Source organism: Procambarus clarkii, chromosome 7, assembly GCF_040958095.1.
Source record: "Procambarus clarkii isolate CNS0578487 chromosome 7, FALCON_Pclarkii_2.0, whole genome shotgun sequence".
NCBI classification, from domain to species: Eukaryota; Metazoa; Arthropoda; class Malacostraca; order Decapoda; family Cambaridae; genus Procambarus; species Procambarus clarkii.
The window spans coordinates 9597974-9618399 of NC_091156.1; the positions used below are offsets into that span (position 1 = coordinate 9597974).

A 20426-nucleotide genomic window follows, 5' to 3' on the forward strand; every position below is an offset into this window, starting at 1 on the left:
CAGGATTGGTCTGATATAAGTGGTATACAAGGTCCTAAACGATTCCTTACACAAGTTTCTAAAGGCAGTTCTTATGTTGGCCAGTCTAGCATATGCCGCTGATGATATCCTTTTGACGTGAGCCTCTGGGGACAGGTTCGGTGTGATATCAACCCCCAGATCTTTCTCTCAATTTGACTCTTGCAAGATTTCACCTCCCAAACGTGAGCACTCTGTGTTCAGCCTTCACAGGCTGAACACAGGTTCAGCCTGAACCTTGTGTTCAGCCTTCTGCTCCCTTCGCCTAATTTCATTACTTTACACTTTTCCTGAATTGAACTTTAGTAGCCATTTTCTAGACCATTTCTCCAGTTTGTCCAGGTCGTCCTGTAGTCTCTGTCTATCTTCATCTGTCTTGATTCTTCTCATAATTTTTGCATAGTCAGCAAACATTGAGAGGAATGAGTCTATACCCTCTGGAAGATCGTTTATTAGAAACAGGATGGGTCCAAGTACAGAGCCCTGTGGGACTCCGCTGGTGATATCTCGCCACTCTCATGTCTCCCCCTCACAGTTACTTGCTGTTTTCTATTGCTTAAATACTCCCTTATCCACTGGAGTACCTTACCTTTTACTCATGCCTGTTACTCATGCCTGTTGCTCCAACTTTTGTAAGTTGGTGTATTACACACACACACACACACACACAAATATAATTTTATATATATATATATATATATATATATATATATATATATATATATATATATATATATATATATATATATAAACACGGTGTACTGAACGGGGTGAGAATAGCTTGAGCTACCTCGTCCCTTTGTGTGTATTTATACCTCAATAAGCCTATTTAAATGTCAATAATTGTTCCTGCGTAAGAGACTATCGAGATAATTATCTTCCATGGAGAGAGGTGAGGCAGGTGCGTCGAGCCAGTACAGCATGGGGGGTCGAGCCAGTAAGGACAGCATGGTGTCAACGTTATCAACGTAATCAACAAAGATCAACATACTATCAACGCAGGATTACCTTACCTTGCGGCGATTCCGCGGATCAACGTCCCGGGGCACGGACTCTTCATCTCCGTCCAGGCCTCCTCTTTGATGATCTAGTCGACCAGACTGTTGAACGCCGCTGCTCGAAGCCTGACGTATGAACCACAGCCTGGTTCATCAGGTATCCAGGTGTTCATCATGTTGCCTTGTGAACACTGTGAGAGGCTGGCCAGTTATGCCCCTTACCTGTAGCCCAGAGCGTGTTAAGTCTTGGACCTTTCATGTTGATAGCGTTCTCTCTCAACATACTTATTGAACCTCTGCTTGTCGATGGGGCTATTCTGCACATCCTGCCATGCCTCCTGGTCTCATGTAGTATTATTTCCGTGTGCATGTTTGGAACCTGTCCCTCTAATATTTGCCAAGTGTAAATTATTATGCATTTCTCCCGCCTGCGGTTTAGACTTTTAAAGAAAACAGATTTAAACAATTTAATTGACCCCAATAATTTAGATGTTTTATTGAGTGGATTCTAACAGTAAATGATCTTGGAGTTCCTGAGGGTTTCATTGAAGCTGAACCAGGGTTTCACTGAAGCTGAACCAGGGTTTCACTGAAGCTGAACCAGGGTTTCACACAGTCCCCTCCTGCACTCTGGCTCTTGCCCAGAAATACACCTCTAACGCTTCCTCTTGAGTGCACAGAGAAAATACATTAACGTGATGTATCGATGACAAAATCTGTAGGATTTTCAGTCCTTTTGATTTTCTCATTGATACATCAGTATCAACGTAGTATCAATGTGATCAATGTAGGATCAACGATATCAATGATCAACGTGATCTATAAAATGTGAATTTAATCAACGTAGGATCCAGGTTATTAACAAAGGATTAAATAAGGATAAACGTACTCAAGGTAAGATTAACGCAAAGTAGGATCGTGATAAACGCAGGATTGGTCAACACAGGATCAGTGTAATCAATGCAGGATCAACATACTATTAACGTAGCATCAACGGGATCATCCTAATCGAAGTAGGATCAACGTAAGCTATGATCAACGTGATTAACGTAATCAAGGTAGGATCAATGTACCATCAATGCAATCAACGTATGATCAATATGCAGGCGATGAGTCACAATAACGGGGCTAAAGTATGTTGACCAGACCACACACTAGAAGGTGAAGGGACGACGACGTTTCGGTCCGTCCTGGACCATTCTCAAGTCAATTGTCACAATCGACTTGAGAATGGTCCAGGACGGACCGAAACATCGTCGTCCCTTCACCTTCTAGTGTGTGGTCTGGTCAACGTATGATCAACATAAAAGCCGTGTAATCAACGCTTAGGTCAACGCCGTTTGCCCAGATTTTCCCCAAGGAGGAAGAGGAGCTGTATTGGCTTCGACAAGAGAAGAAGTGTTCGTCTTGTCAACACTTCCTCGTCGACGATAAATATCAATGACGAATTCTTTCGTACACTGATGCACTCGAAGACCTGTAGCTGCTTATGTCTATATCAGTCATGCCGAAACTATTTTGATTTTCAAGTAGGAAATCTATTACCAAATGCGCAACTCTGCGTCAACCTGAGCCCATGACTGCGAGTATCTCTCACACGCCTGGCGATGCAAACGTGAAGGGGGGAAAAAAAGAAGTGAGGGATGCGCGGGATAACAGCTGCTGGCACCACTCCGACAAACCCCTGGCATAAACACCTACCAATTAATACTGGCGCTTGTCTTCCGTCACCTTCCAACGCTAGTTCTTCACACGTTTATAAACAAATCTATATTTACACCTCCTCCCGTTCGACGCCCACGCTCACGCTAGACACCCGCCTTCAGCATTGGCGCCGCCTGAGGATATCACCCGACAACCTGATTGATCCATAAATTGGTATTCATCCTCTGTTAAACCGCCGTATATGAACGCTAATCGTTCATGGAGTGTTATTTTCCATTAACGAAAGCCAACCATAACGTCACGCTAAAGGAAGAGTCCGTCCAGTAGCAATTATGAAAGTGAGTTTTCATTCAGTGAAAACATGAGGAGATAAAGATATTTGCAGTAAAATAACACAGGAGCTAAACTAATTAATGTTTTTGATAATACATATCCGTCTCATTATCTCCGTCCCCCCCTTCCCCCCACCCCCCTCGCAACCAATCGCGTGGCCTAACCGTTAGTTAGCCCACAATGAGCAAGCAATCCGACAGTCAGCCATCAAGGCAAACAGCCAACAACCAATTTACCTAGCCAACACGGTAGCCAAACATAACACCGAGGCAACAAACTTGTAAGTTTAGCCCTCCAACGGACCGATTAACACGCTACCTGACCAACGGACCAATTAACACGCTACCTGACCAACGGACCGATTAACACGCTACCTGACCAACGGACCAATTAACACGCTACCTGACCAACGGACCGATTAACACGCTACCTGACCAACGGACCAATTAACACGCTACCTGACCAACGGACCAATTAACACGCTACCTGACCAACGGACCAATTAACACGCTACCTGACCAACGAACCAATTAACACGCTACCTGACCAACGGACCAATTAACACGCTACCTGACCAACGAACCAATTAACACGCTACCTGACCAACGAACCAATTAACACGCTACCTGACCAACGAACCAATCAACAAGCTAACTGCCCAACCAATCTTCAAGTTAGCCTGCTAATAAACCAACCATCGTAATAATACGATCAACTTTACCAACAAACAAGACAGCGCAGCAACAATTTGTCAACAAGCCAACCAATCAAACTATCTAAAAGGACCAGACCCCAAGCCAGGTATCGAACCAAACAGGAAGTGTGTAACAATCAACTATCCAGTCAGCCAACAAGATAACGAGTTGTAAATCCAAATAATCAAGAACCGCAGTAGCCAACCACTCTACCAGCTAACCACGACAATATAAAACCTGACTAGATAACCGAAAACACAACCAGTCAGCAACCCAGACAAGAAACCTATAATGTAGCCCCACGATACTCAAGTCAGCTAGCCAACAACCCATATAGTTAACGAACAAGTCAACCAACATCGTAACAACCCAGCCAGGGAGGTAACAACCCAGCCAGGGCAGGTAACAACCCAGCCAGGGAGGTAACAACCCAGCCAGGGCAGGTAACAACCCAGCCAGGGCAGGTAACAACCCAGCCAGGGAGGTAATAACCCAGCCAGGGCAGGTAACAACCCAGCCAGGGAGGTAATAACCCAGCCAGGCAGGTAACAACCCAGCCAGGGAGGTAACAACCCAGCCAGGGAGGTAACAACCCAGCCAGGGAGGTAATAACCCAGCCAGGCAGGTAACAATCCAGCCAGGCAGGTAACAACCCAGCCAGGGAGGTAATAACCCAGCCAGGGAGGTAACAATCCAGCCAGGGCAGGTAACAACCCAGCCAGGGCAGGTAACAACCCAGCCAGGGAGGTAATAACCCAGCCAGGGAGGTAATAACCCAGCCAGGGAGGTAATAACCCAGCCAGGGAGGTAATAACCCAGCCAGGGCAGGTAACAACCCAGCCAGGGAGGTAACAACCCAGCCAGGGAGGTAATAACCCAGCCAGGGAGGTAATAACCCAGCCAGGGAGGTAACAACCCAGCCAGGGCAGGTAACAACCCAGCCAGGGAGGTAATAACCCAGCCAGGGAGGTAACAACCCAGCCAGGGAGGTAACAATCCAGCCAGGGCAGGTAACAACCCAGCCAGGGCAGGTAACAACCCAGCCAGGGAGGTAACCCAGCCAGGGCAGGTAACAACCCAGCCAGGGAGGTAATAACCCAGCCAGGGAGGTAATAACCCAGCCAGGGCAGGTAACAACCCAGCCAGGGAGGTAATAACCCAGCCAGGGAGGTAACAACCCAGCCAGGGAGGTAACAACCCAGCCAGGGAGGTAATAACCCAGCCAGGGCAGGTAATAACCCAGCCAGGGAGGTAATAACCCAGCCAGGGAGGTAACAATCCAGCCAGGGCAGGTAACAACCCAGCCAGGGAGGTAACAACCCAGCCAGGGAGGTAACAATCCAGCCAGGGCAGGTAACAACCCAGCCAGGGAGGTAATAACCCAGCCAGGGAGGTAATAACCCAGCCAGGGCAGGTAATAACCCAGCCAGGGAGGTAATAACCCAGCCAGGGAGGTAATAACCCAGCCAGGGAGGTAATAACCCAGCCAGGGAGGTAATAACCCAGCCAGGGAGGTAATAACCCAGCCAGGGAGGTAATAACCCAGCCAGGGCAGGTAACAACCCAGCCAGGGAGGTAATAACCCAGCCAGGGAGGTAATAACCCAGCCAGGGCAGGTAATAACCCAGCCAGGGAGGTAACAACCCAGCCAGGGAGGTAATAACCCAGCCAGGGAGGTAATAACCCAGCCAGGGAGGTAATAACCCAGCCAGGGAGGTAATAACCCAGCCAGGGCAGGTAATAACCCAGCCAGGGAGGTAACAACCCAGCCAGGGAGGTAATAACCCAGCCAGGGAGGTAATAACCCAGCCAGGGAGGTAATAACCCAGCCAGGGCAGGTAACAACCCAGCCAGGGAGGTAATAACCCAGCCAGGGAGGTAATAACCCAGCCAGGGAGGTAATAACCCAGCCAGGGAGGTAATAACCCAGCCAGGGAGGTAATAACCCAGCCAGGGCAGGTAACAACCCAGCCAGGGAGGTAATAACCCAGCCAGGGCGGTAATAACCCAGCCAGGGCAGGTAACAACCCAGCCAGGGAGGTAATAACCCAGCCAGGGAGGTAATAACCCAGCCAGGGCAGGTAACAACCCAGCCAGGGAGGTAACAACCCAGCCAGGGAGGTAACAACCCAGCCAGGGAGGTAACAATCCAGCCAGGGCAGGTAACAACCCAGCCAGGGCAGGTAACAACCCAGCCAGGGAGGTAATAACCCAGCCAGGGAGGTAATAACCCAGCCAGGGCAGGTAACAACCCAGCCAGGGCAGGTAACAACCCAGCCAGGGAGGTAATAACCCAGCCAGGGCAGGTAACAACCCAGCCAGGGCAGGTAACAACCCAGCCAGGAAGGTAACAACCCAGCCAGGGAGGTAACAACCCAGCCAGGGCAGGTAACAACCCAGCCAGGGCAGGTAACAACCCAGCCAGGGAGGTAATAACCCAGCCAGGGAGGTAATAACCCAGCCAGGGCAGGTAACAACCCAGCCAGGGCAGGTAACAACCCAGCCAGGGAGGTAATAACCCAGCCAGGGCAGGTAACAACCCAGTCAGGGCAGGTAACAACCCAGCCAGGAAGGTAACAACCCAGCCAGGGAGGTAACAACCCAGCCAGGGCAGGTAACAACCCAGCCAGGGAGGTAACAACCCAGCCAGGGAGGTAACAATCCAGCCAGGCAGGTAACAACCCAGCCAAGGAGGTAATAACCCAGCCAGGGCAGGTAACAACCCAGCCAGGGAGGTAACAACCCAGCCAGGGCAGGTAACAACCCAGCCAGGGAGGTAATAACCCAGCTAGGGCAGGTAACAACCCAGCCAGGGAGGTAACAACCCAGCCAGGGCAGGTAACAACCCAGCCAGGGAGGTAACAACCCAGCCAGGGCAGGTAACAACCCAGCCAGGGAGGTAACAATCCAGCCAGGCAGGTAACAACCCAGCCAAGGAGGTAATAACCCAGCCAGGGCAGGTAACAACCCAGCCAGGGAGGTAATAACCCAGCCAGGGCAGGTAACAACCCAGCCAGGGAGGTAACAACCCAGCCAGGGAGGTAACAACCCAGCCAGGGCAGGTAACAATCCAGCCAGGGAGGTAATAACCCAGCCAGGGCAGGTAACAACCCAGCCAGGGCAGGTAACAACCCAGCCAGGGAGGTAACAACCCAGCCAGGGCAGGTAACAACCCAGCCAGGGCAGGTAACAACCCAGCCAGGGAGGTAACAACCCAGCCAGGGCAGGTAACAACCCAGCCAGGGAGGTAACAACCCAGCCAGGGCAGGTAACAATCCAGCCAGGGAGGTAATAACCCAGCCAGGGCAGGTAACAACCCAGCCAGGGAGGTAACAACCCAGCCAGGGCAGGTAACAATCCAGCCAGGGAGGTAATAACCCAGCCAGGGCAGGTAACAACCCAGCCAGGGCAGGTAACAACCCAGCCAGGGCAGGTAACAACCCAGCCAGGGAGGTAACAACCCAGCCAGGGAGGTAATAACCCAGCTAGGGCAGGTAACAACCCAGCCAGGGCAGGTAACAACCCAGCCAGGGAGGTAACAACCCAGCCAGGGAGGTAACAACCCAGTCAGGGCAGGTAACAACCCAGCCAGGGAGGTAACAACCCAGCCAGGCAGGTAACAACCCAGCCAAGCAGGTAACAGTCTACCCTGTTAGCAAACTGGCCAAAAATCCAGCTATTATGCTACGGCTGCTTCCTGGGGATGTGTTCTCACCCAGTTATGCTTGCGGGGGTTGAGCTCTGGCTCTTTGGTCCCGCCTCTCAACCGTCAATCAACTGATGTACAGGTTCCTGAGCCTATTGGGCTCTATCAAATCTACGCTTGAAATTGTGTATGGAGTCAGCCTCCACCACATCACTGTCTAATGCATTCCATCTGTTAACTACTCTGACACTGAAAAAGTTCTTTCCAACGTCCCTGTGGCTCATGTGGGTACTCAGTTTCCACCTGTCCCCCCTTGTTCGCGTACCACCCGTGTTAAACAACTTATCATTACCTTCCCTGTGAATTCCTCTGCCCCGAGCCCTCCTGTCTTCCAGCGATGCGAGGTGCAGTTCACACAGCCTTTCCTCGTAACTCATGCCTCTTGGTTCTGTGAATAGCCTCGTGTCATACCTCTGAACTTTTTCCAGCTTCGTCTTGTGCTTGACAAGGTACGGACTCCATGCTGGGGCTGCATACTCCAGGATTGGTCTTACATATGTGGTATACAAGGTTCTGAATGATTCCTTACACAGGTTCCTGAAGGCAGATCTGGTGTTAGCCAGCCTTGCATATGCCTCAGATGTAATTTTTTTAAGTGGGCTTCAGGAGACAGGTTTGGTGTGATATCAACTCCTAGATCTTTCTTTGTCCATTTCATGAAGGACTTCATCTTCCATTTGGTATCCTGTGTCTGGCCACCTGTTTTGTGTGTGTGTGTGTGTGTGTGTGTGTGTGTGTGTGTGTGTGTGTGTGTGTGTGTGTGTGTGTGTGTGTGTGTGTGTGCGCGCGCGCGCGCGTGGTAGAGAGAAATAAATATATAGTAGACATAATAGAGGAAAAATAAACTGGTTAGAAAGGCAGGGTCCAAGAGCTCATAGCTCGATTCTGCAGGCACAAATATTGTGCCATTGTGAAGATACTCATGTATCAACACATTAAGCAGGCCATGAGAATGAGGGAAGGGAATGTTTCATCAATGCTGGATTTAATATTCAAGAAAAAGAGGAGAGAAAAGGAGAAGAAATATTTGACATTCGGTACTTTCCTCCTTGGGAAAGAACAACCATGTCCTCTTAGAAATAAAATATGCAATATGTTATAATCTAGAAAAGAACAGGGAAAATGAAACAGTTCATGAATTTGATTTTAGGAGAGGACTGAGGTCTCTTTTGTGAGACTGAGCAAAGTCTTTGATTGTGAAGACCTGTTGTTAAACAAGTAAATGAGATGTATGCCAAATTTTGTGATATACACAATGGAGTCACACAAAAATGTTTACCAAAACAGAGATGGGTTTAAAGCATAAATTAAACAACTCTGATTTGCTGATCTGTCAGTGTGAGTGCCCGGTATCCGTTCATTACCAAAGTACCTTAGTATAATGTAATGTCCAGTGTCAAATTATAATAAACCTTGCTTTTATTTACCAATATTCTTCATAATGGTCATGAGAGAGACCATGTGTATATTTGAGAGCTTGTGAATCTTTGTATATTTGAGACTTGTAATGCTAAAATAAAATCGGTGATGGTATTCCTGTGAGGCAACTTAAATGCAAAGGCTTCTTGCTTATCATAATTTTGTAATCTTCCTCGCTGACTTTACTCTGAATGTTGCCTCTTCCCAAAATACAATTTGGCTTGAAGTATTACAACTTGGAGGAGTGTGCGTGCCCAGGAGAAGCCAGGCCAGTCACCAGCAAATGGTAAACAAAATAGCATCCCTCGAGCCAGCTGGCCAAGGGAGTGGCACACATCCCACAGGCAAGCATGCATTTGTGGCCGGGTGGTGGTGGTGATGGAGAAGGAGTTGGTGGGGGTTGGAGAGGTGGTGAAGCAGGTGATGATAATGATGGAGTTGGTGACTACAGGGAAAGTGAGGTCTGGCTCTTTATGCCTGCTACAAGCCTTGCATCTCAAAGTGTTCCTATTGTACCATATATTTATACAGAGGAGTTATTATTCATTTATGCACATTTTTTTATATTCAACACAAAATAAAGATCATATCTTAAATATTTTGTGGTTAATAATAATGCAAAAAAGTATTTCAAGCTAAATCTCAAAATTTTTAGTATAGCTTAAACCTCAATTGTTGCATTGAACGAAAATAACTAAGTCAATTAATAAAATGTCAAATTCCAGAAGATGCAATAGCTCTTCCAAATGGTATATAAAAAGGTAAAGTGAATATAGTGTCTCGCAAAGTTTTGTTACATGACAGTTGCTTTCACAGAGTGACAGCTATGAAGGCAACTGGCACAGAACTGGCAAGCAATGACATGGTGTGCGGGCTGTTGGCACCACGCCACACCAGGTGACCACCACACCTATTCTCCTCACACCCATTCTCCTCTTCCTCCACACATTACTCTGTCAATTATCCCCTCCCTCATCTCATTCATCTCCTCAACCATGGTGATGTCCAGTTTCCTTACCCTTTCCACTTAGCCGGAAATAATAAGGTCTTAATCTTATAATAAGAAGATATAAGAAGAATAATAAGGTCTAATCTTCAGCTCAGGAATGAGCCTTGTTGCACATCCTTGAATCTTTTCTAGTTTTGACATGTGCATATGTGAGTGCTTGAGTAAAATATATGTGCAGCACAAGAGTGCATCTGGTGATTGTCCCAGTTTATTTCACGTCTCTCTTCCTACATTATTTGCCAGCAGGACAAACTTAACTGTTTGGTTCATGAAAATCTATATTTTGAATATAGTGTATACACTATTGTCAATAATGTAGGGGATGGGTTCCAAAACGGATACATCCTCCTCCACACTCAAATAAAAAACCCACACACAATTGTTACACAAGTCTCAACACAATACACACTCCAAGCCCACCTGGACACACAACCTGTTTATCACAAATACCACTTTCACGAACACTCTTATTTACACATCTTCAGGAATTCAGATTTGTTCAGAAATCTGTACACCATTTGATTGACAGTTGCGAGGCAGGACCAAAGAGCCAAAGCTCAACCCCCCAAGCACAACTAGGTGAGTACATCTCATTACATTATTATATACCCTATACCACTGTCTCATACATCACCGATTTCATTCCTCTCACTTCTACTTTTCATTATACCTTCCCCTCCAGCCCTCCTCTTAACCCCCTTCACAAATGCTATCCCTTCCTTGTGGCCATACACACACTCTCTTTTGCTCTCAGTGCCAGAAGATGCCAACATAAATATCTGAGAATCTTCACCACCTAGGGGGGACGAGCTGTCATCAATAGGTGCTACTACAGTTTCCTAATACAGTGGTTCCCAAAGATTTGTATGCAACTACAGTACATGTCTGTTTACTAGGAATTGTGTAGTTTTATTTTGAAGCGTGTCCCAAATTCAGCCAAGCTGCCATCTCACAAAAGCATTTGATCTCTAAAACCCTCCAAAAACAATTTAACCCACTAATATAATATAATTTCAGATTCATTTAACATTTAAAGTTTAATACCAGCTCCATGTCAGTTATGTACAATCCAGTACTTTCCATAATGTACACACTGTAATGTATGCTGTGCATTAAAGCTGTACAGTAATTGTTTTCAATTATTTTAAAGATAAAAAAAAAATTTTGCATTTCTAAATGTAAAAATTCCAACCTATTTCCTTGTTAAGTCTGAATATAAAATGGCAATAAAATATTTGTAGAAAATTTAAACTTTCTGGGGAGAGCCCCTTGTGGCTACCTGAAGCTATACACCAAGATGGTTCCCATCTACCAGGTCGCATCAGCTGCGGAAATCTTAGGCTTCCCAGGGACCAGAGCCAGAACCTGGCCCCCTCACAGAGGTGCAGGGAGTGGTGACATTTCACCACCTCATGGGGCAACGCATCCAGAAAGTTAACAAATCAAAGCAAACCACTGCTTGGTTCAAAAGAGTAAAACCTCGCAATGAGCCTAATGAGTTCCCCCAGTTATATAAACAAATGACCTAATCTCTCAAAACTAGCGTGAGCTCATTCACCCTACCTTCCTCACTTGTTTGGAGGAAGAGGCTCACCCCCTCCACGAGTCTGAGCTGTCAGTTCTTACACTGACGCGGTCAAGATTAGTTGATGGTTGTTGTGGTTCCTGGGCCATCTCTACTGTAAGGGCTCCACTGTTCAGTAAAGTTATTTTGGGTCTTTGCCTTTGGTGGCTTTTCTGTGCACCATACTAAAAGCACCATCAGTCTGAAATAGATCTAAAAGCATCACCAGTACACAAAAATCCGAAGGTCAAGTAGCTGTTGTTGTAATGTATTCGATACTTGTTTTCATTTTTGCAAGCTGCCAGTACTGAATTCCAAATACAGCCCCTGGAAAAGAAGGAACCAGAGCAGAAATGAGTAGCTTTTAAGAGTCCACCAGAAAAGGGCATTTCATATTGTTCAACGTTCGATCACTAGAAGGCCTCCTCGTAGCACTTCACAGCTTACTTCCAAACATACTTTGGTTGAGGAAGACGGCTTCTCTGTAAAGGAATACAAGAACAGAAGCAAGCCTGAAAGGCCTTTCCATGGAGGAAAGAAGAGAGCCCAGGGTAGAGGAGTAAGAGCTGCACACCACATACCCAAGTGCCAGACAGGTAAAGTAAAGTTACCTCCACCAAGTAGCAAGTCACCATCATCCTGTTGGATTGCCAAGACTCCAAGCCTGGAAATTAGCCATGAATATATTCCACAGATGGCCATCAAGGTATCAAACTTATGCACATCTTGGGAGCACTTAGGGAACATGCTCCATACCAATAATCGTCTACATTGTTTACCTCAGGGTTTCTTATTCCTTTCAACTAGCTGTTTCTTTTGTTGTGCCTATACTGTTGGGGTTTTCTCTAATTTGCAATGGCCTCTGATCCTCAGCTTCCATCATCTTGAAGTGCCAGATTCTGGACCTGATTCCTGGTAGGTAAGGGAGGGTCTCAGAAGCCTGGTGCGATCTGTTAAGCCTAGACAGTGCCAGCACTTAAGCCTTGGGAGTTATTGAGGGGACCCCCAACCCAGAAATGAATAAAAGAACATTGTTTTACAAAGTAATTTAGTATTTACCTTATATTTGAAGCTGATGAACTTGCTATCCCTGAAGAGAGCAAGAAAATTTTATTTATATAAATTGAGCATTGAACATAAAGAAATGCCTCATTCTGGTGTGTACCTCAGTGGCTACCTGAGCTACCTGCATGGCTACCTCCAAGCCTAAAGCACCCTACCAGGCCCTTGCTTGTTGTAAGTGCATACTGGGTACCAGGACTAGAATCTGGGCCCCTAAATAGAAATAAAGGAGTCTTGGGGATACTAGACCAATCCATGCCAAGAAGAAAAAAACCCACTAGAAAGGTAGTGTCCTAAAATATGAAACTGCATCAAAACATTGGTAACCCTGAAACAAACTATGTACACACTCGTTGTCACCTTTGTCCAATTTGCAGTAAGTTGCCACTGTCATCTAGTGGCAAATTTCTCAACTGGAAGCTGGGTTAGGCAACGAGTATGTACATAGTATATGTAGTATAAGAGTGTGTCTGGGATGCTCTCGGACGCAGGTTCGAATCCTCGACACGGCCCTTGTGGATTTGTTCATGTACATAGTATGTTTCAGGGCTACCAGTATTTTCTATACAATTGCTTGCTTTGGGGCACTCTTCCTTTCTGGTGGTTTTCCCTCTCGGCCTGGGTTGGTCTAGTGTCCCCAGACTTCCTTGTTTGTATTAAGGGGCCCAGATACTGGTCCTAATCCTGGTAGGGGCTCATGTCTTGCAAGACCCTGGAGGGGTGCTTTAGGCTTGGAGCTGTGCGAGTAGCTCAGGGAGCTACTGAGGGGAGCCTTCCCAGAAACACAATTTAATACAGTACAGTATTTTCAATGCAATATTAAAATAAATGATCAAATCAGGCATTTAATTTAAGAGAAATTAAAAATTATGTGACCATGTAATATAATTTAAGAGAAATAAAAGATATGTTAAATATACACAAGCGAGGCTAGTATTATGCATTATAGAAAGCAAGATTTCTACTTGTAAATACTGTATTGTGTATACATTCAGGCACTTTACAAAACACTATATACATGATTAGTGAGAGGATTAAGTTTTAAGGACAAGATTACGATGACATCTTTATGAAGAAAACTTTAATAATATATAAAGGCAGTGAAAAAGAGTAACTGGAATCTAAACAGGTTAATGAATTACTGAATATTGAATCATATTTAACTTTCATCACAGAACATTCCCTTTGCAATAAGCAGATGTGAGATGATGGCAATAACATTACAAAGTTAAAGATATCAAATATAAAAATACTGTATATAATAAGGACATTAGATGTAAAAAGTAGAGGCCGCAGAGAAAGCATTACCTGAAGCTCCATGGTGGATGCCAGATCTTGAATCACCCCTGTATCTTATTTCTTGGTTTTCCATGTCACTTTCTTTAATATTTATCATTTTGCTTATTTTACCATAGTGCATGCTTCTTGCAGTTCCCCGAGACTTTACTACTTTACTGTCAAAATCCTGACTGGTTTTTCTGATACCATGAGGTATTTGACGGATATGCAAACTTCCACGCTTCACTGGAATTATTTGAGGTACTTCTGATAAAAGTGGAACACTGCTCAAGCTGTTAGGTGTCGACTCTTTCTTACTCGCACTGTCATGAGATGTTTCAGAAGAAATTGTGTCTTCGTCACATACGGTATCAGATGTGCTCACTTCACTGGCTCTTGCAATAGAACTTGCCTTAGTGTAACATTCTGAAACATTCTTCAGAGGAAATTGTTTACCTAAATTAATTGTTGCACCTTTGCCCTCACTTGAATTTAATTCCTCTGAACCTGAAGGCATACTTGAATTTTCTGAATTGCATGGTAATGGAAACTTGTCCACTGAAAAACTGCAAACATTATGAGCAAAACCTGGGTCAGCTTTATTTCTCATTCCCTGAGACACAACAACATAACGAGGACCACCACTAAGGATAGCATCAGATCTATTTTCATCTGCATTTATAATATTTCCATCACCTGAGTGCAATGTGTGTGACTGCCTTAAAGACTCAAAATCTTGAGATGGAGTTATATAGTTTTGGGGATTATATGGTCTGTCTGCTTCAACATTATGGTCAGTGCTGAAGGTTATAGCTTTGGGAGGATTTCTCAATGATTTCTGGTTTACATACTTCCTTGGTCGGAAAATTTTAGCCTTAGAATTCTTTTTAGATTTTTCTTTTTTGGAGGCAGTATCAGTAGCAGCTTCATATTCTGGAGGTAGAACTTGAGGGAGAGGGCATCCTGATATAAGAACTGGTCTTGACTTCTGCTCTGAATGTAATATTTCCAATGGGTTTCTCTTTTCTGCAACGACAATCCCAACTGGATGTCGTGCAGTGAGTGAAGCTACATCATTGCTTGCAACTGTGATGATTTCCACCTGAAAAAAAAATTAAGCTATGAAACCATTTTTATACTCAGTTTAAATTCTGATACAGGCATATCATCAACTAAATACTGTACTGTATAATGAAATAGTTCCCAGTATATCTTCAATATTTGAAAACTACAGGCCAGATCATAAGTTAACATGATACAGAATCACTTACTTTAAAGTTTCTCATACACAAGCCAATTGTAATGTACAATAGACTTCTGTCTACACTTCAACAAAATTACTAACACTTAATTTTTGTAAAAAACTGTTTCTTCAATCATTGGGTGTAATAAATGGCTTCCTTCATATCACTAAGAAATTGTTTATTATTGTTGTTGTTTTAGATTCAGCTACTCGGAACAAAAAGTTCCAAGTGGCACGGGCTATGGTGAACCCATAGTGGACTTACCTGGCACAGGAGCGGGGCTGTAACTTGCCATTAGAAGATACCAGAATTTCATTATGGATTTCAATACAAGATCAGGTTGTCAATCTAAGATGGAGTATCTAAAGGTTACCTACACCTCCAATCCAACATTATAATGATGAGTTAGAACTCAGGTCAGAACTTAGAACTCAGAACTTAGCAACTCTTTCCAACTACCTTAGAACACAGTGAGCCTCATCCTATAACTTCTGTATAAATTCAGACATGCCAATACACTTGGGGAAAATATATAAAACCCAATGGCTCTGTTCACCTAACAATAAATAGGTATTCTATCTGGAAGTTTGTTGACAGTTGTGGGTTGGATTCTTGGGATGGTCATTCATTGACTAGAGGAACTGTAATAAACCGAACAAACTTCCTGCCCCTGACAATAGGAAACCAATTACAGTACTGTACCTTAAGGCCTACATTAGAGTCAATACAAAGAATTTTGTGGAAATTAAATTAAGAAGCTAAGCTGGTTCAAGTCAAGCCTTATTATCAAGCTAGACTTCAAAAAAAATCTCGGCTAGGGGTACTATCTATTTTTTTTTTAGAAAATCATCCTTTATACATAAAGATATAAAACCACCACTAGTTATTAGGCAGCTTACCTTTGAAATTGAGCTTTTCTTAGATGATTTAAATACAATTCTTTTTCTTTCAGCCATTGTGAAAAAAGTTGAATGGCTCCTAAAATGTAATGACCAATATCTGAAAAAGTAAAAATATGACAGTAATTTGTTATTAATGTTAAGATACAGATTTGATATGCATTAATTAAAATATGTTTATTGCAAGATAGGACCTGATATCTTCTGACCATCCTTTTTTTGTATTACAGGCAAATGCCACATACTTGAATTATGCCTTCAAAACTTTCATGTAAACATCTCTGATGGATGCTTTGGGCACTACAGTACAGTACTACTAAAGTTTTCAGAACAGTGTCTGAAATACTTTGTTCTTTATGGATAAAGTTCTAAATGTAGTCACTGATCTTTTTGGTATATGACTACACTACATGTAGTCCTATCGGGAGCAACAGCTTGAATCTCAAGCTAAAATGGAGGTCAGAAAAGTGGACCTGCCTACCTACCTACCAAAGCCATAAATAACAAGACAGTTAAAAATCCAGATGGAAAAAATCATTGGGAACAATAGGAGAACCTTTGACAAGCTGCTGGCTTCCTGTCCTCATTGAGGCCACTAGAGCAAGTGTAGCCCTCATGTAAATTCAGATAAATATACCCCTTTTAATAAAAATAATAAAAAGATATGGATAGATGAGAAAATAATAAAGTAATACCAAGGTAGAATTAGTTATGTATAGTAGTACAGTATTTGATTTTAGAAAGAATGCCAACTGTTTTATAAACTTTTCTTTATATATTTTGTATATGGCAATTGAAATTCAGCTTGTTGCCAATGTGAGCACCAAGAAAATTCTAATCTACTTTGCTCTCAATTTGGGTATTGGTAATTCTTAGTTTATTTTGATGGATGGACTTATCTGCAAACAATATGTAATACATTTTTTTCAATATTAAGGGCGAGTGTGTTAGCATTCAGCCCCAGATGTACTTGTTTTAGTTCAGTATTCACTGTCATTTAGAATAAATGGGTTAGCATGGGAGAAAATTAATTTGTCATCAGCAAACAACTGGCTTCAGGCATTAAGTGGCATTTGACTGGTCATTGATGTAATTGAGAAAGAGGAGTAGACCAAGTATACAGTGGTACCTCGGAATGCGAGTGTCCCTGTATGCGAGTTTTTCGGAAGACGAGCAGGATTTACTCCAAAAATATGTCTCGGAAGGCGAGGGTTACCTCGGGACGCGAGTTTGTTGATACGTGTACAGGCCGACTGGCGCGTGGTGGCATGGCGATCGCGCCTCAGTTTACCAGTGTCTCGTGTCCAGTGACTATCCCACCTGAATTCTTCACAAGGATTTACAGTTTTTTATCGTTTTTTTGGCCATTTGAGCATAAAAGTTGTCATTATATATCTTGCCATGGGTCTCAAGAAAGCCATTGGTAAGGTTCAACCTAAGAAAATAGCTGTGAGTAAAGGATGTCCCTTCTTGATTAAGAAAATGTGTGAAGTATGGGAAGAACTGCAAAGTTTTGTTGAAAATCTCACTCAGATAAAGCTGTAGCAGGCCGTTGCATTGACCTTTTAAATGATAATGTGATTTTTTACTACAGACAAGTGCTAAAATGTAGGGAAAAACAAGTGTCATTAGACAAATTCTTAGTAAAACAAGCAAGTCCTAGTGGTATGCAGGCAAAATGTGCCAGAGTGTGCATACCAGTGAAGTCCTCACTGCCTGATGTGATAATGGAAGGGGACTCCCCTTCCAAACAGTAACTCCTCTCTTCCTCCCACCTCCTCAAAATCTTCCATACGCCTACAGCATTCAACAGCAAGGTAAGTAATAACTTGAACATAGTTTTGTAGGTTTATTTAGATGAATTAGGTATAAAAATTTAGTTTGATGTGGGGTTTTTGGGGTAGTCAGGAACGGATTAATTCATTTCCCTTTATTTCTTATGGGGAAATTAGCTTCGGAATGCGAGTTTTCGGAATACGAGGCGTCTCCAGGAACCAATTAAACTCTTAAACTGAGGTATGCCTGTACCACCCTGTGGAACATCAATATTAATTGGCAGTGTGGGAGAGGTAGCATCATCATTCACAGATACACACTGCATGGGTGGTATGCAAACAAGGGGACACAGGTGGAAACTTAGTACCCAAATGAGTCACAGGGACATTAGGAAGAACTTTTTGAGTGTCAGTTATTAACAGATAGAATGCATTAGGAAGTGATGTGGTAGAGGAAGACTCCATAAACAGTTTCAAATGTAGATATGATAGAGTCCAATAGCCTCAGGCATCTGTAGTACACCAGTTGATTGACAGTTGAGAGGCAGGACCAAAGAGCCAAAGCTCAACCCACACAAGCACAACTAGGTGAGTATTGTTTCAAGATTCAAGCTAGAATAACTAGAAAGACATTGCATGAACTGGGTAAGGAAGTACCTCAGAAAGGAAACCATAGGCCACAGTAAGAGACCATATATCAAGCTTGGGATGAGGCAAGCCGGACTCTGCAAGGCTTAGTCCTAGAACCACTGCTGTTTTTAATCTATGTGATCTCATACACGTCAATGTTTGCACATGATGTAAAGTCACTGTGAAAAGTAAAAATTATGACATTACTTAATTGTGCAATGTTCAGGCTAAATCAGGGAAGTTCGAGTACTAGACACCTTGTAATCTGGAGTGAGGTACTGTACAAATAGTACTACATGTATTTACTGTCGGTTCTGTTGAATATAGTGCCAAACAGTAAATCACTGCTATAAGACCAAAGCTCTGAAATCCTCACTTACAAATAATTCTAAATTACAGGATGTGTAATACTTGCTACAATATTTTTGCTTATGACCGTTTCAGTTTAGAAATATGACGCTGACATTTCAGTTAAAATGTATATTATTACTAGTTTAGTTTAGTTCATTTATTATGCACCCCATACCCATCTTGTGGGCGGTAGTGGAATGGGTTACAGAGGCACATAATGGACTCAGGGACTGAACCCCACAATTCATTTAGCTAAGCAAGTTACAATCTTGATGAGCGAGTTACAAAATTCAGGATAAGTCGTCACATCAACAATGGGTTCGAGATTTACTACTGTACTGTAGAGTACAAATTGACTTGGTATGTCAAGTTGACAATCTCACCAGCAAGGCTCCCAGTTGAGTTGATTACCAATCAACCACACCGTCTCGGGGTAATAGCACTATCATATATATCATGCACACATGTCTTCACTATATTTCCAGTTCCAACACTTCTTCCCACAAGATCTGGAGTGGCGCCCGGGCCACTGTTCATACTTCACGTTTGTTTACCTCGGACTTCAGCCACAAGAAGAGCAGCGCCCAGCGCACGCCACTACTCTCACATATTAAATAATTATAATTCATAGGAAATGTATATGTTTATCTCTCAGAATGTTTGGTAATATGATTATTGTTTGTGATGTGTGTCTATGTATGTATTAACACGATGTACTGAACGGGGTGAGAATAGCTTGAGCTACCTCATCCCTCTGTGTGTATTTTACCTCAATAAACTTATTTCATTTTCAATTATTATTCGTTTTAATAATTCATTGTGTCGAGGAACATTCAGGTTGTGTGTATATATATGCATGTTAGGTTTATGTCGAGGGTTCCCATAGGCTTGTATCGAGGTCCCCCAAAGGTCGAACTACTGACCCTCCCCAGGATGCAAATTGAGCCATTTAGAGATAAATTTAAACTCACGTTGTATGAAATGGCAAACCCTTATTACTAAGGATAAAATATCTGAAATCCTTGCACTGTATCTATATTTCGCTTCCAGGAGATAAATTGCATATGAGATTAAGAATTTTTAGATTATTTCACTTATTATGTCCCCATACTCGTCCTGTGGGCGGTAGTGGAAATTTAAGGCTACAGACACACATAATGAGCTCAGGGACTGAACCCCACAATTCATTTAGCTAAGCAAGTTACAATCTTGATGAGCTAGTTACAAAATTCAATGCACATCGTCACATCAACAATGGGCTCCAGATCTGATTCAAATTCAGATTCTTTATTCAGGTAAAGGTACATGCATTGCAGATGAGTTACAAACATAATGCTGGATTTAAAGAAAGAGCTAGTACATACAGTACCTAAAGCCACTAGTACGCATAGCGTTTCGGGCATGAAACGATCGAAAGAAACAAGAAAAGATCGACCACAACTTGCACTGAATTGCACAAAGAATTGCAACCTGGAGTGCTACTGCCCTCACTAGGATCCCAAAGCTTCTGTGAAGCCCAATCGGGTTTTCACGCAGTTTTCCCATGCACCCGGGCTCTGTCAACCAAATGTTCTACCTCTACGCCCCTTACTTCAATACACAGAAATCACAATAGCGTAATATATCAAATTAACAAATCCACAAGGGCCATTTTGAGTGTTCGAACCTACGCACGGGATGTTCCCAGATGCGCCTTAGTCAACTGTGCCGCGACATGGTTAAAAGAATTGCAACTTTTATGGGGGATTGGTGCATGGGGGAAATTGTGTGAAAATCCGCT

The 20426-nt window shown here is 43.4% G+C and overlaps 1 protein-coding gene across 2 annotated transcripts; it reads right to left on the minus strand.

The window, feature by feature from the left end:
• Positions 1-12438: 12438 nt before the first annotated feature.
• LOC138349802 (uncharacterized) lies at positions 12439-19216 on the minus strand. 2 transcript variants are annotated; one of them, XM_069312571.1, is made up of 4 exons: positions 19030-19216; positions 15891-15990; positions 13778-14849; positions 12439-12497 (listed from the first exon to the last, which is right to left on the minus strand). In XM_069312571.1, the coding sequence occupies exons 2-4, from the start codon at positions 15945-15947 to the stop codon at positions 12463-12465; spliced, it is 1164 nt and encodes a 387-aa protein (XP_069168672.1). In that variant the 5' UTR covers positions 15948-15990; positions 19030-19216; the 3' UTR covers positions 12439-12462. The 2 variants fall into 2 exon arrangements, with proteins under 2 accessions (XP_069168672.1, XP_069168667.1); XM_069312566.1 differs by having other exon boundaries at positions 12439-14849.
• Between the last annotated feature and the right edge of the window lie 1210 nt (positions 19217-20426).

Excerpts from the sequence above, each read along its gene's own strand:
- LOC138349802 (XM_069312566.1), bottom strand. The coding sequence starts at position 15,947 with ATGGCTGAAAGAAAAAGAATTGTATTTAAATCATCTAAGAAAAGCTCA. Across the intron at positions 14,850-15,890 it reads AGAAAAGCTCAATTTCAAAG|GTGGAAATCATCACAGTTGC; the intron begins GTAAGCTGCCTA and ends TTTTTTTTTCAG.